Raw genomic sequence first — 13,466 nt, forward strand, 5'->3', positions numbered from 1 at the left:
ATGTCATATGTTATTGTTATCTTTACATGGAAGTGAACACATTCCTTTGTATTTTCCATTTATTCGATTGAACGCTGTGTTTATCGGTTTCTCCAGTTTGCTCTGAGAACTGAATAAGCCGGAGACCGCGTATGTTGGAATGTGGAGCTGACTATAAACCGCTGTTGGAAATCAGTGGAGGTAAAGGCCTGGCCGACGTTACCGACCTGGATCCTGAAGCCCCTAGAGGTCAGAAAGAAGGAGGAGTAAACAGAGACTAGAAAGTTGTAGTGGAAACGAATTAAGGGCAGATTAGGCAGATGGGTGTGGGGAGAAGGTGGGTAGTGACAGAAGCTGGTAGTTGACAAGCGGAGCCAAAATGGGAATGGATGTTCGGAAGATGGTTGATGACGGAGAGGGGATGGGAACGAAGAAACAAACAGGTAGATGGGTATGTTTGGAGAAGGTGGCTCGTCCCAGTCTGAAGAAGGGCCTTGACAAGAAACGTCACCTATTCCCTTTATCCGGGTCTGAAAACAGTCTCGAAACGAGACATCATTCATTCCGTTTCTGCAGAGATACTGAGTGACCCGTTCAGTTACTGCAGCCCTTATGTATATCTTGGGTATGTCGGGTGTAGGGTGATTTCACGAAAGGTCACTGGAGCGTAGATCCTGACCCACGTAACCGAAAATTTTAACAGGGGGACAAGCGTCACTTCCGGTACATGTTAGTGAATGGGAAAACACGCACTTTCACACCCGTTAAAATCATCGAAAACGGCCCGTTTTGGAGCTGCAATTAGCTGTACCGGACGGGGTGACCGTGAGGAACAGCTACCTAAATTTACAGTCCAAAAAAAAGATAGAAACTAAGGTAAATTCAAGAGGGAGCTGAAGGTGTAAATACAGCGGAAGTGCTAGCGGACATTTGCCGTGGAGATTTAAAGATCCAAAATATCGGGAATTATCGCGTTTGCTCGCTGCAATTCATCAAAAGTAAGGCATTATTGACTTTTTATCTTTATTCATTTGTTATATGAAAAGTATTAAAAGTTAAAAATCCGTCAGTAAAATTGCAAAATCGCCCAGGTGGGTTTTAACATGCAAAATGAAAACGCTTCTGAAGCTCCATTTACCATTTAAATAATCGTAAACTATCAATGCGTTTTGAAATAAATTTTACTGAGATGCAAGCTGTCAGCTGTTAGTTGGACAAAAGCGGGACATTTTATTATTTGCCAAAATATATTTCTCAATGTTTCTTGTTTAAAGCCTGCACAATCACCCAAACTACTTATTTATTTATTTATCATCTAATAACAGACAAGCCTGCAGCATGGAATGATGTCAACAATCCTGATTGGGCACCCACTGTGAGCAGGATAGACAATGTGCACAAGAACGCCATCAACTTGCAGAGCTATAGATGCTTGGGCTGTAACCAAATGTGCTTTAATACTCTCTTCTTGTTGCATGTGCATGGCATTCCCATTCCTTAGCTTGCATCTCAGTAAAATTTATTTCAAAACGCGTTGATAGTTTACGATTATTTAAATGGTAAATGGAGCTTCAGAAGCGTTTTCGTTTTGCATGTTAAAACCCACCTGAGAACCATGGGCGATTTTGCAATTTTACTGACGGATTTTTAACTTTTAATATTTTTCATATAACAAATGAATAAAGATAAAAAGTCAATACTGCCTTACTTTTGATGAAATGCATGGAGCAAACGCGATAATTCCCGATATTTTGGATCTTTAAATCTCCACGGCAAATGTCCGCTAGCACTTCCGCTGTATTTACACCTTCAGCTCCCTCTTGAATTTACCTTAGTTTCTATCTTTTCTTTGGACTGTAAATTTAGGTAGCTGTTCCTCGCGGTCACCCCGACTAGTACAGTAAATTGCAGCTCAAAAACGGGCCGTTTTCGATGTTTTTAACGGGTGTGAAAGTGCGTGTTTTCCCATTCACTAACATGTACCGGAAGTGACGCTTTACCCCAGTTAAAATTTTCGGTCACGTGGGTGCGGATCTACGCTCAAGTGACCTTTCGTGAAAGCACTCTATATGGAGTCAGGTGGGGAGAGTAGCGAGTCTTGCTAACGCGGGTGGGGGAGCGATGAAGCAGTTGAACAAGAGGCAATAGAACCAGGTAAGAGTATTGCAGTTGCCCAATTATCATTTTCTCCTTTAGTCTCTGAGTTCATTAAACAATGCAATATACAGAATAGCAGAGTACAGTGTGGAAAGATGGGTCGTGACCTTGCTCGTGGTAGCGAATGGCAAATCGAAGATCGAATAAGGCAGTAGGATTTGTACAAGTCAAACGAGAGCAGTTGTGATCGTTTGGAAGGACCAAGTGTATCCAAAGTCCGGGGGAATAAGCCAGCAAGACAACATCGGCGACCAGCAGAACCAACCAGAGGCAGAACCATAGGATCTTTGAGTAGAATTTAAAATGTGAAATTGTCAGAAGTGGGATTCGAACCCACGCCTCCAGTGGAGACTGCGACCTGAACGCAGCGCCTTAGACCGCTCGGCCATCCTGACCACAAATCATTCCAGATAAGGTTAATGTCATTACAGGAATCAATGAGGTTGATTAAATTATATTCATTTTGCCACCGTTGAGAATCCGAGAATTAGTTTTGCTGTCGTTTTAGGTTTAAAAAAAGTGTTACATTTCACAAGCGATTGAAAGTCTCACGATGGTTTATTCAAATCTTACAAATTCACCAGTGAGTGGAAATGAACTGGTTAAGCAAGTTAATGCCCCTGTCGTCAGAACTGGGAAGAGCCACATTCTATATATTTACAGCAGTACCGAGAATCATATCTCGAGACCAAAATGAAAGGAATTGTTGACGATTCATCAGGACTCAGCGTAGAGAAGGAAAGATAGCCCGCATAAATTTTTAATATGTAATAAACTTGTTCCGCACATCCTTTAACCTTTACCCCACTTACCTTAAAACTGTAGTTTCCTGTCCTCGACATTTGCACCCTGGGATAAGGAATCTGACCATCTAAGCAATATTCAGTTCTAGTATTTTTATAAACTTATTTTATGTTTCCATTCAGCCTCCGATGCTCGTAGATAGTCCAACATCTCCTGGTAGCTAACACCCTCTAATTGGACAGTAGTTGATACCAAGTACCCGGTTACCACATTAAACCAGTGGCTCAAGTCTGCACTTTACACTGTCAGGTCTGAATCTGTGACCTGATTAGATGCCTCCGGTGTACTATTAAGACTGTTTTAACATTGGTCACAGGAGCGTCGGCGGCCGAGTCACACCAGTATCAGAGATTTTGACGGCGCAGTTAGCATACATTTGAAGGGTCTGATCGTATTGTGATTAGTACTCTACTTTTTGGCCGCAGCAACCTCGCTTGGAATCCGAGTCACGGCAGACGGTAGTTTATGATTTTGCCTTTCAGTCGCTCCCATTGACAACAGGAGACCAGAGAGGGCCGCGGCCTGTAGGGTGTAGTCACCGAGCCGGCCTCTGCTCATACCCCAAAGACCAGAATCCGGGAGAATTGACCCGGTGAATGCGAAGGACGCAACCGCCGAGGAGCAAGGCCGGTAGGCATTGGACCCCAGAGGCTGGCCTCCGGGAGGCGACCCCCAGGGAACAAAGGTGGACGGGCGAGGAGAGGTACGTCGGATCGCTGGAACGAAGGTGACGGCTGGAGGCCCCGCTTACCACCACCGAGTGTGACTGAGGAGTGAATGAATAATGCGATGTAAAGCGCCTTGAGTATTAGTAAGGCGCTATATAAATCCCATCCATTATTATTATTATTATTATTTGGGCAAAATGACGCCGTCTCTCCGCGCGTGCTCTCCGGGCGGGATCAGACTGCCATTTGCACTCCACATATTCAGCTTGATGCCTCGTGTCTACTTCAGGTAATTAGTGGAATATTGCGTTGCAGTAGGGGGAGACTGATGTTTATCCTCGGTGGCAAACTACCCATGAGGGAATCTAATCCGGCCCGCGGGATGATTTAGAAAGGGAGTGCCCATTTCTCCCGGCCAGTCGGGGGGGGGGGGGGGGGGGGTGCGTGCGATGTCTGCACGCCCGGTCCAGCGTCTCCATCCGTGAGATCGTTCTCCCGTCGCCGGGCGGGAGTCGCTGAATCTGAACCCAGTGGCTGTATCCCCAACACCAGACGCCGCTGCGGCTGGGCCCTCTCCCATCGCCTCCCCCCGCCTCCCCCATGCCTTTCTTCCACCCCCCGCCGCGGACCGTCGCCTCTCCCCCGCCGGGCCCACGCCTTTCTTCTTCCACCCCCCTCCCCCCCCCCCCTCCCCCCCCCCCCCCCCCCCCCCCCCCCACACACACACACAGCCGCGGGCCATCCAACGCTGCGTGAGAGGGAGGAAGGTAAAAGAGGGGGGAATGTGAGAGGGGGAGGGAGGGGAGGGAGGGGAGGGGGAGAGAGAGAGAGAGAATGGAAGGAGGGGAGAAAGAGATGGGGACGGAGAGAGAGGTGGAGGGGAGAGGGAAAGGGGGATTATCCTTAGTGAGATAGCAAAATTAAGGTAGATTTTAAAGCTATTATATTTTCTCCTCCATATGAATAATTTTAAACAATATCAAATAATATCAAACAATTGGAACTGCTTTCTTTTCCTTGATAACACTACTAAAATATGAATTCCATAGTTTGTGACATAAATATACATTTTAATGGGATCATTATATACAGATGTAACATTTCCATTTTGAGATGGGGGGGGGGGGTGGCAAATATGCGTCAAGCCGATAGCCTAATCGTTAAAGAGATAAAAGATAGCCTCATCGATAAAGAGCTGAGAAGAGGAATCAGAGCTGCCAATGAAAGGTACTCTGAGAAATTGAGGAGCAAGTTATTCGCTGGTGACTCTTCTTCAGTTTGGAAGGGCATGCAAGAAATCACCAGCTATGAAAGGAAAGGCCCCCGCTCTTTGGACAATCGTCAGCTGACCAACGACCCGAATGAGTTTTACTGCAGGTTTGAAAATCAGAAAGGTAACCCTGGTACCGCCTCCCCAACAAACACAGCCAGACCCCAGAGGCAGTCAGGAAGGTAAAAACAATGTTAGCATTTAGTTTAAGAGGGCTAGCAGACAAAAAAAACATGGATGTCATGATGCGGCTGCAGAAGTCGTTGGCCAGTTGGGAGCGTGTTAGACTGAAGAACTAAAGGTCCCTGGTTCAATCGCGGGTTTCAGTAGTGGTCCGATTATTTTTAATTTCGCTGATCTGTCCCTAATTTTGAGCCGGTGCTTTTGCCTGTGACTCATCCATTAGTTCCGCTCTCTCCGGATTTAACAACAACCTGCCTTGTTGTTTTTGTGACTACGGGCAACTGTGGAATTTCCGCTGGGTATCCCAGTTTCCTCGCCAGTCTACCAGATATATGATCTGGAAGTACATTGACAACTATACATCATCCCGGTGTGAACGTGCCAGAATAAATAGCTCGGTGGTGAGCGTGGCAACGTATTGTGCAAAGACCTGTTTCTGTGCTTTCTCACACGATCGATAGCTCTGATGGGCGTGTCGCTGAGCGTGGGGGGCAATAGGAGTAATTACGATTATTAATGATACTGAGCGTTGATCCTCTCATGTGCAACCCAGGAGTTGTCATTGATTTCCTCCAGCGCCGAGAGAATTGCGGACAGCAAATTAATAGCATTCATATCAGCAGGACTGGACCGTGTCATTTGGCTGAAGAGTATAAAACGAGATATAGATCACGTGCACAAATTGTGGTAGAAATGGCAGATGGAGTTTAATCTGAGTGATTGTGAAGTGACGCACTTTGGGAGTGGAATACACACAAGTAATAGCAAGACCCTCGACAGCATTGTTATGCAGAAGGATATTGTGGCCCAGCAGGCCCTGTAATTGGCAACACGAGTAAATATAGTGGTTAAAAAGGCGTATGATTGGGTCTCAGACCTGCCCCTACATATGTTGCAGCTAAGGTTCCCTTCCATTCAGCCATACTCACCATTGAGTTGATTATATACTGTGTAGCTCCTTTGCAGTGGGCTGTCCGGAGCGCCCACAAGTATCACAAGATCATGTGATAGGAACAGAATTTGGCCATTGGGCCCATCTAGTCTATTCCGCCATTCGATCATGGCTGATCAATCTCTGCCTCCTCATCCCATTCTCCCACCTTTCCCCCATAACCTCTGACACCCGTATGGTTTGAATATGATTGTATGATTTGTGGCTCGCTATATAGTCATAACCTTACCAGGTTTCCACAGAATGTCAGCTAAAATAAATTCTCACTCGGTATCGAGACTCGCTCTGGCACTATCGCACATTCCTTCCCGCCTCACAACTGAATCTCAAAGCCTTGTGTACCTATCACCAACGTTTTCTCCCAATTCAGAGCCATGCATGGCTCATAATGTCAGTACAAATCTTGCGGGATCGACCTCGCCAGTAGAACCACAGGTATATGGAAACACAAAAAGAAAGGAGCTGCGGATTCTGGTTGATAAAGTAGACTCAAATTGCTCAGGTAACCAGCACTTTGTGTCTTCTTTTGTGAAACAGTTCCTGTTTGTTACTCTCGCAGTTTGTTTCTTCTCTTGTACACCTGCCTTGTACACCAGTTCGTTGTCCTGGAGATGATGCCTAACCGCTGAATTACTCCAACAATTCATGTACTCCTTCCACTTCTCCATTCAAGGACTCATCCGACTGCCTGTGAAACGTTGTTGTTGTATCTGTCTTCACCAACGTCTCTGCTAAGTGGCTTCTACCCTCAGATCTCTGTTAAACTTGTTCCCCTCTCAATTTAAACATATGCCCTCCTTTTCTAGATTACCCTGGGGGAATAATTCTGACTGCTTTTCTATCCACCTCTTCATTAATGTATGTATTAATTTAACTCAAACTTCTCCGTTCCTTTGAGAATAAAGACACTTGGTCGTTCATACCCCGCCCCAACCGTGCTCCACCTACTTTCTTACCCTGTCTGCTGTCACTCATTTGTTTTTGTCTCTCGAATTTATCATTCCACCTCCGCACATGTCTCCATCTGCTAATGATCCTCCGCTCATTCCTGTCCACCTGTCATCTACGACCCACTATCTTAACCCTCAACCTTTTCCAATGTATGCGGGCTTTCCTCCCTTCTCTTACGCTGCGTCCTGATGAATCGTCGACAATTCCTTTCTACCCACAGATGCTGCGAACTGTGCTGTTCCTCCAGCAGTTTGATTTTTTTTGTTCCAGATGCCAACAGCTGGGGTTTATTGTGCATCCGTCCGTATGTCATCCTGAATAGAGTGGTGAGAGCACGCGAGGCGAATATGTTATATTTTATTGTTATCTTTACATGGAAGTGAACACATTCCTTTGTATTTTCCATTTATTCGATTGAACGCTGTGTTTGCTCAGTTTGCTCTGAGAACTGAATAAGCCGGAGACCGCGGATGTAGGAATGTGGAGCTGACTATAAACCGCTGTTGCAGATCAGTGGAGATAAAGGCCTGGTCGACGATTCCGACCTGGACCCTGAAGCTCCGAGAGGTCAGACAGAAGGAGGAGTAAACAGAGACTAGAAATTTATAGTAGAAACGAATTAAGAGCAGATTAGGCAGATGGAAGCAGATGGGCGCGGGGAGAGGGAGGGAAGTGACAGAAGTTGGTAGTTGACAAGCGGAGCCAAAATGGGAATGGATGTTCGGCAGATGGTTGATGACGGAGAGGGGATGCGAAGGAAGAAACAAACAGGTAGATGGGTATGTTTGGAGAAGGTGTCTCGTCCCGAAACGTCACCTATTCCTTTTCTCCAGTCTAACGAAGGACGTTGACAAGAAACGTCACATATTCCCTTTCTCCGGGTCTGAAAACAGTCTCGAAACGAAACATCATTCATTCCGTTTCTGCGAGATACTGAGTGACCCGTTCAGTTACTGCAGCCTTTGTGTATATCTTGTGTATGTCGGGTATATGGAGTCAGGTGGAAGCAGTTGAAACTGGTTGGAGTGTTGAGTTGCCCAATTATTCCCTTTCTCCTTTAGTCTTTGAGTTCATTAAACAATGTATACAGAATAGCATAGTACAGTGTGAAAAGATGGGTCATGGCCTTGCTCGTGGTAGCGAATGGCAAAACGAAGATCGAGTAAGGCAGTAGGATTTGTAAAAGCCACGTGTATCCAGCAATACAACATCGGCGACCAGCAAAACCAACCTGAGGTAGAACCAAATTGGGTAGCATTTAAAATGTGAGATTGTCAGAAGTGGGATTCGAACCCACGCCTCCAGTGGAGACTGCGACCTGAACGCAGCGCCTTAGACCGCTCGGCCATCCTGACCACACATTATTCGACATAAGGTTAGTGTCATTACAGGAATCAATGAGGATGATTTAATTTTATACATTTTTCCACCGTTCAGAATCCGAGAATTTGTTTTGCTGTCGTTTTAGGTTAAAAAAAAGTGTCACATTTCACAAGCTATTGAATGTCTCACGATGGTTTATTCAAATCTTATAAATTCACCGGTGAGTGGAAATTAGCTGATTAATCAAATTAATGCCGCTGTCGTCTGAACTGGGAAGAGCCACGTTGTATAGGGGGGTTGCACGTAAGGTCACTGGGTCATAGGGCTTGACGCACGGAGCCGCTAAATCCATCTGGAGGACATCGGTAACTTCCGGTATATGTTATTAATGCAAGAAACGCGTACTTTCCTACCTGTTAAAATGGCCAAAAGTTTGAATTTTTGCGCTGAAAAAAATTGTGGAAGTCGGGGGAAGTGTGGGGGACATGTACCCAACTTTAGAATTCCAAAAGTGAAGCGAAATGAAGGTAAAGAGAAGCGAGAGTTGAAGGGACAACAGCAGCTAAATTGCTTGGTAAATATTGGCTGTGCAGATATCGGAATTGAAAATATTGGGAATTATCGCGTTTGAATTGAATATTGAATTGAATATTTATTACACGTCCTTTTGAACCTCAGTGCGGCTCAAACGAAACTTAGTTTCCACAGCCATACAACCAGAGACAATTTCTACAAGACATACAAACAATTCAGTTTACACAAACATCCATCACAGTGAGGAGGAGATTCACTGTGATGGTTGTTTGTGTGAATCTCCTCCTCACTGTGATGGAAGGTAAAGTCTTTTCTCACCCCTGCACCATTTTTCTCCGGATGTTGAAGCCCCAGGCGGGCGCTGGTAAGTCCCACGGCCATTTTAGGCCGCGCCGGGCGATGTACGGCCCCTCTGCAGGTCTAAAAGTCACAAAGTTGGAGCCCCCGGTCGGTGTTGTAATGTCCCACGGCCATTGAAGCCGCGCCGGACGATGTACGGCCCCGCTCCCGGTCGTTCCAACCCCGCGACACGGGCGGGAGAAGTCGCGTTGCGGGAGCTCCGGAAAGCGGTCTCCACCCCGACCCGCGAGCTCCCGATGTTCCAGTCCACCGGACCTACGGCTGCAGCTGGAGCCTCCGAGCCCCGGGGTCGAGCCGCAGCAGCGAGCCACGCACCGAGGCCGGCCAGCCCCACGATGGTGAGTAGTCCACAGCTCTGGGACTGGAGCCCCCAGGTCGTTCCGGCTGGAGACCGCTCCACGGTGCTAGCCCCCAACGACAACGGAGACCCGACAGGAAAATGGACGGGTCTCCCGTGCAGGGAAGATATTTTTAAAAGTTTCCCCCTCCCCCTGCCCCCCACATATACACAGTTAAAAACAGTATTAAAAAACACGAACAACTACATTTAACTGGACGAAAAAAAAGACAGACAGGCTGAAGGGGCCGCTGCAACACAGAGTCGCGCCGCCACCAATGCTCACTGCATTTCATCAAGTAAGGCATTATTTGTGTTTTTTCTTGATTCCTTTGGTATCTAAAAAGTCTCAGAAGTGATAAATCTGCTGTCAAATTTTCTTCACATGCGTTTTCATTCTGTATGTAAAAACCCACTTGAGAACCATGGGCGATTTAAAAAATTTACAGCCAGATTTATCACTTCTGAAACTTTTCAGATGCCAAAGGAATCAAGAAAAAACACAAATAATGCCTTAGTTGATGAATTGCAGTGAGCAAACGGCCAATGTTCGCTAAGCACTTTGGCTGTTGTTGTCCCTTCAGCTCTCACTTATACCTACCGTAATTTCTCCTCACTTTTGGAATTCTGAAGTAGGCTAAATGTCTCTCACGCTTATCCCGATTTCCATAATTATTTACAGCGCACAAATTGACAATTTCAGCCGGTTTTAACGGGCCCGCTACGCTGGAAACAATGGTAAGTGCCTGCCTGCAGTACATCGCGTGTACTCCACTGGGAGTATCGTAGCAACAGCACGGGTCATGGGTCGTGACCCGACTGCCGTGAAACCTTCCTATAGCTCAGATCGCGGAGCCAGGGGTCGCCAGAAGAATTGCTCCGATCGCTGGCCCGCGGACCTTTACATCCTAAAGCCGCGGTTTTCGGAGCTTCTCATCGCGGGGCAGCGTGCACTTTCCCTCACGGAGTCTGGGATTCCTCGCCGGATAAGAGCTCAGACCGCCGGCCCGCGGCCTGTTGTATCTTTGGTGGTGACGGGAGAGTCGGAGCTGGGAGGATACTTCTGCAGCTCTGGCCATCCAACAGCAGGCGCCCTGATTTCACCCCGCTCCTTTGTTCCTGAATTTGCTCTGACACTGAAAACTGAACCCGTTTCCTTCCACAAATGCTGCCTGTCCCGCTAAGTTACTCCAGCACTGTCTTTTGCTCAAGATTCGGACATCTGCAGTTCATTGTCTCTCCTTTGTTCCGAGGATAGACACAACATGCTGGATTAACTCAGCGGGACCGGACAGGCAGCATCTCTGGAGAGAAAGAATTTCTCTTTTACTCCCGTCTCCTGCAGCGATGTTGAACTACAATTCCCGGCTTGCCGCGGGTTCGGCGGTTGAACACTTCCGGTTCGTTGTGGCGATGGCGGCCATTACAAGTGAGTGCAGGATGGCGACTTTGTGTCCCCAGGACAATGTAGACACAGCTGGAACGGACCAATGTCCCCATGGCGACGGCGCACAGGGTAGACAAGCCGACAGCGGTGATTCCCCAGATAAAGCAGCCGGAGAGCCCGGGCTCCACACGTCCAGCAAACGCCCCCGCCGGCAGCGCCCCTTCGACTTCAGCCAGCACGGGCGCCGGCATGTGGCGGTGCGCCTGGCCTACCTGGGCTGGGGCTACCAGGGCTTCGCCAGCCAGGCCAACACAGACAACACAGTGGAGGCCAAACTATTCCAGGCCCTGCTCCAGACCCGGCTGGTGGAGAGCCGACAAACTGCCAACTACCACCGCAGCGGCCGCACTGATAAAGGGGTCAGCGCCTTTGGGCAGGTAAGGCTGGCTTGGGGGTGGGTCAGTGTCGTGAGGTGGGGTAGTGGTAGACATACCTTGAGGATATTTCGCAGTGGACTGGACAAATGTGTAAGGAACTTCAGATGCTGGTTTAAATCGAAGGTAGACGCATTCATCAGTTGAGACATTGCGTACAAGAGTCAGGAGAAAGACACAAGGACCTGGAGTAACTCAGCCGGTCAGACAACATTCCTGGAGAAAAGGAATAGGTGACGTTTAGGGTCGAGTCCCATCCTCAGACCTCCGTTTATTTCTTGACCGCAGGCCCAGCCAATGTCCCTCTACTAAGACTATTCTCCACCTAGTGAAGCTGGTCCTCTTTTTATCCTTTCTGCAGCAATGCTGAGTTTCTCCAGCTTTTTATGACTATCTTTGTTTTTGACAAGTATCTGCAGTTCCTTCCTGCACATAATGGTCAGGATGTATTTGGAGTATTGCTTACAATTCTGGTCGCCCCATTACAGGAAGGATGTGGAGGGTGAGGGTGTTGAAGAGTTTTACCAGAATGCTGCCTGGATTTTATGACATTGGCTACAAACAGATTTGGATGAGGGGATTGAAGGTTTTCTGGCCAAGTTTGTGGATGATGAGGATAAATGGGGGGTGGGTGGTGTAGAGAGGGCATGGACTCTGCAGAAGGACTTGGACAGGATGGGAGAGCGGGAAGTGAAGTGACAGATGGAATATAGTGCAGCAAAATGTGGAGTCATGCTTTTTGGAAGGAGGAATAAAGGCATAGACTATTTTCTAAATGGGGAGCGAATGCAGAAATCGGAGGTGCAAAGGTACTTAGGAGTGCTGGCATAGGATTCCCAAAAAGTTGATCTGCAAGTTTAATCGGTTGTAAAGAAAGCAAACTCCATGCTCGCATTTATTTCAAGAGGGCTTGTATACAAAAACAGGTATGTAATGCAGAGTCTCTATAAGGCGCTGGTAAGGCCGCATTTGGAATATTGTGAGCAGTATTGGGCACCATATCCGAGGAAGGATGTGATGGCTGTGGAGAGGGTCCAGAGTAAGTTCACAAGAATAATTCCAGGAATTAGTTGGTTAACCTATGATGAGTGTTTGTCGGCACTGGGTCTGTACTCACTGGAGTTTAGGAGAATGAGGGTAATCTTCCCAATAACCCTTTCTGGCTTAATCCTTCCCTTCACCACCTCCAGTTTAAATTCCAGTTGGAGTATTTTGGAGGACCAAGAAACCAAGAACAAGAGGGAACCTCTTTGAAACATACATAATAGTGAAAGGCTTGGATAGTGTGGATGTGGAGAGGATGTTTCCACTAGCGGGAAAGTCTACGACTAAGAAAGTCTAGCCTCAGAATTAAAGGACGTTCTTTCAGGAAGGAGATGAGATGAAATTTCTTTAATCGGAGGGTGGTGAATCTGTGGAATTATATGCTACAGAAAGCTGTAGAGATCATCAGTGGATATTTATGGCAGAGATGGGTAGATTTATGTTTAGTATGGGTGTCAGAGGTTATGAGAAGAAGGCAGGAGAAAGGGGTTAGGAGGGAGAGATAGATCAGCCATGATAGACTTCATGGCCAAATGTCCTAATTCTACTCTTATCACTTATGACCTAATGACAGACTTGGATTGTTTTCTCTGGAGCCTCAAAGGCTGAGGGACAACCTGATTTATAAAACTGATAAGGTAGAGTATCAGAATCTTTTTCCCGGGGTTGGAATGTCAAAGACTGGAGGGCATAGCTTTTAGGTGAAAGGGGCAAATTGTAAAGGAGATGTGTGAGGCATTCATTTTACACATAGTACAGGAGGTGGCTGGAACGCCTGCCAGGGATAGAGGCGGAGGCAACATGATTGTGATGTCTAGGAAGCTTTTAGACATATTGATAGGAAGGGAATGGATGTGTATGGATTATGGGCAGGCAGGTGAGTCTTGGCATTGTGTGTGGCACAGATATTGTAGACCAAAGGCCTTGTGCTGTTCTTTTCTCTGCTCCCGAGAAGAGAAGCCTTGGTGCAGGAAGTAAGAACTGGTGTGGGCCGGGATATAGATCAGCGGGAAGCTCGGCAGAGAACCTTCAAATGCAGTTTAATGCAGCAAAATGTGAGGACGTTGAATGGAAGTGAGAGTA

General features: G+C 47.0%; 1 protein-coding gene and 2 non-coding genes across 5 annotated transcripts in view; 1 reads left to right on the forward strand and 2 right to left on the reverse strand.

Moving 5' to 3' along the window:
* Positions 1-2,448: 2,448 nt before the first annotated feature.
* trnal-cag lies at positions 2,449-2,531 on the reverse strand. The gene has a single exon. It is a non-coding gene; the product is annotated as a tRNA-Leu (tRNA).
* A 5,705-nt stretch (positions 2,532-8,236) lies between these two features.
* Positions 8,237-8,319, reverse strand: trnal-cag. Its single transcript has one exon. It is a non-coding gene; the product is annotated as a tRNA-Leu (tRNA).
* Positions 8,320-10,783: 2,464 nt separating this feature from the next.
* Positions 10,784-13,466, forward strand: part of pus3 (pseudouridine synthase 3) — a 30,077-nt gene continuing 27,394 nt past the window's right edge. The window contains exon 1 of one of the 3 annotated variants that reach the window (XM_033012429.1): positions 10,784-11,342. In XM_033012429.1, coding sequence (XP_032868320.1) covers positions 10,866-11,342 — 477 coding nt within the window. In that variant the 5' untranslated portion in view covers positions 10,784-10,865. The remainder of the gene's footprint in view (positions 11,343-13,466) is intronic. The other 2 variants (XM_033012430.1, XM_033012431.1) reach the window with 2 other exon arrangements.

This window comes from Amblyraja radiata, chromosome 37 (genome assembly GCF_010909765.2).
Source record: "Amblyraja radiata isolate CabotCenter1 chromosome 37, sAmbRad1.1.pri, whole genome shotgun sequence".
In the NCBI taxonomy this organism is placed as follows: domain Eukaryota; kingdom Metazoa; phylum Chordata; class Chondrichthyes; order Rajiformes; family Rajidae; genus Amblyraja; species Amblyraja radiata.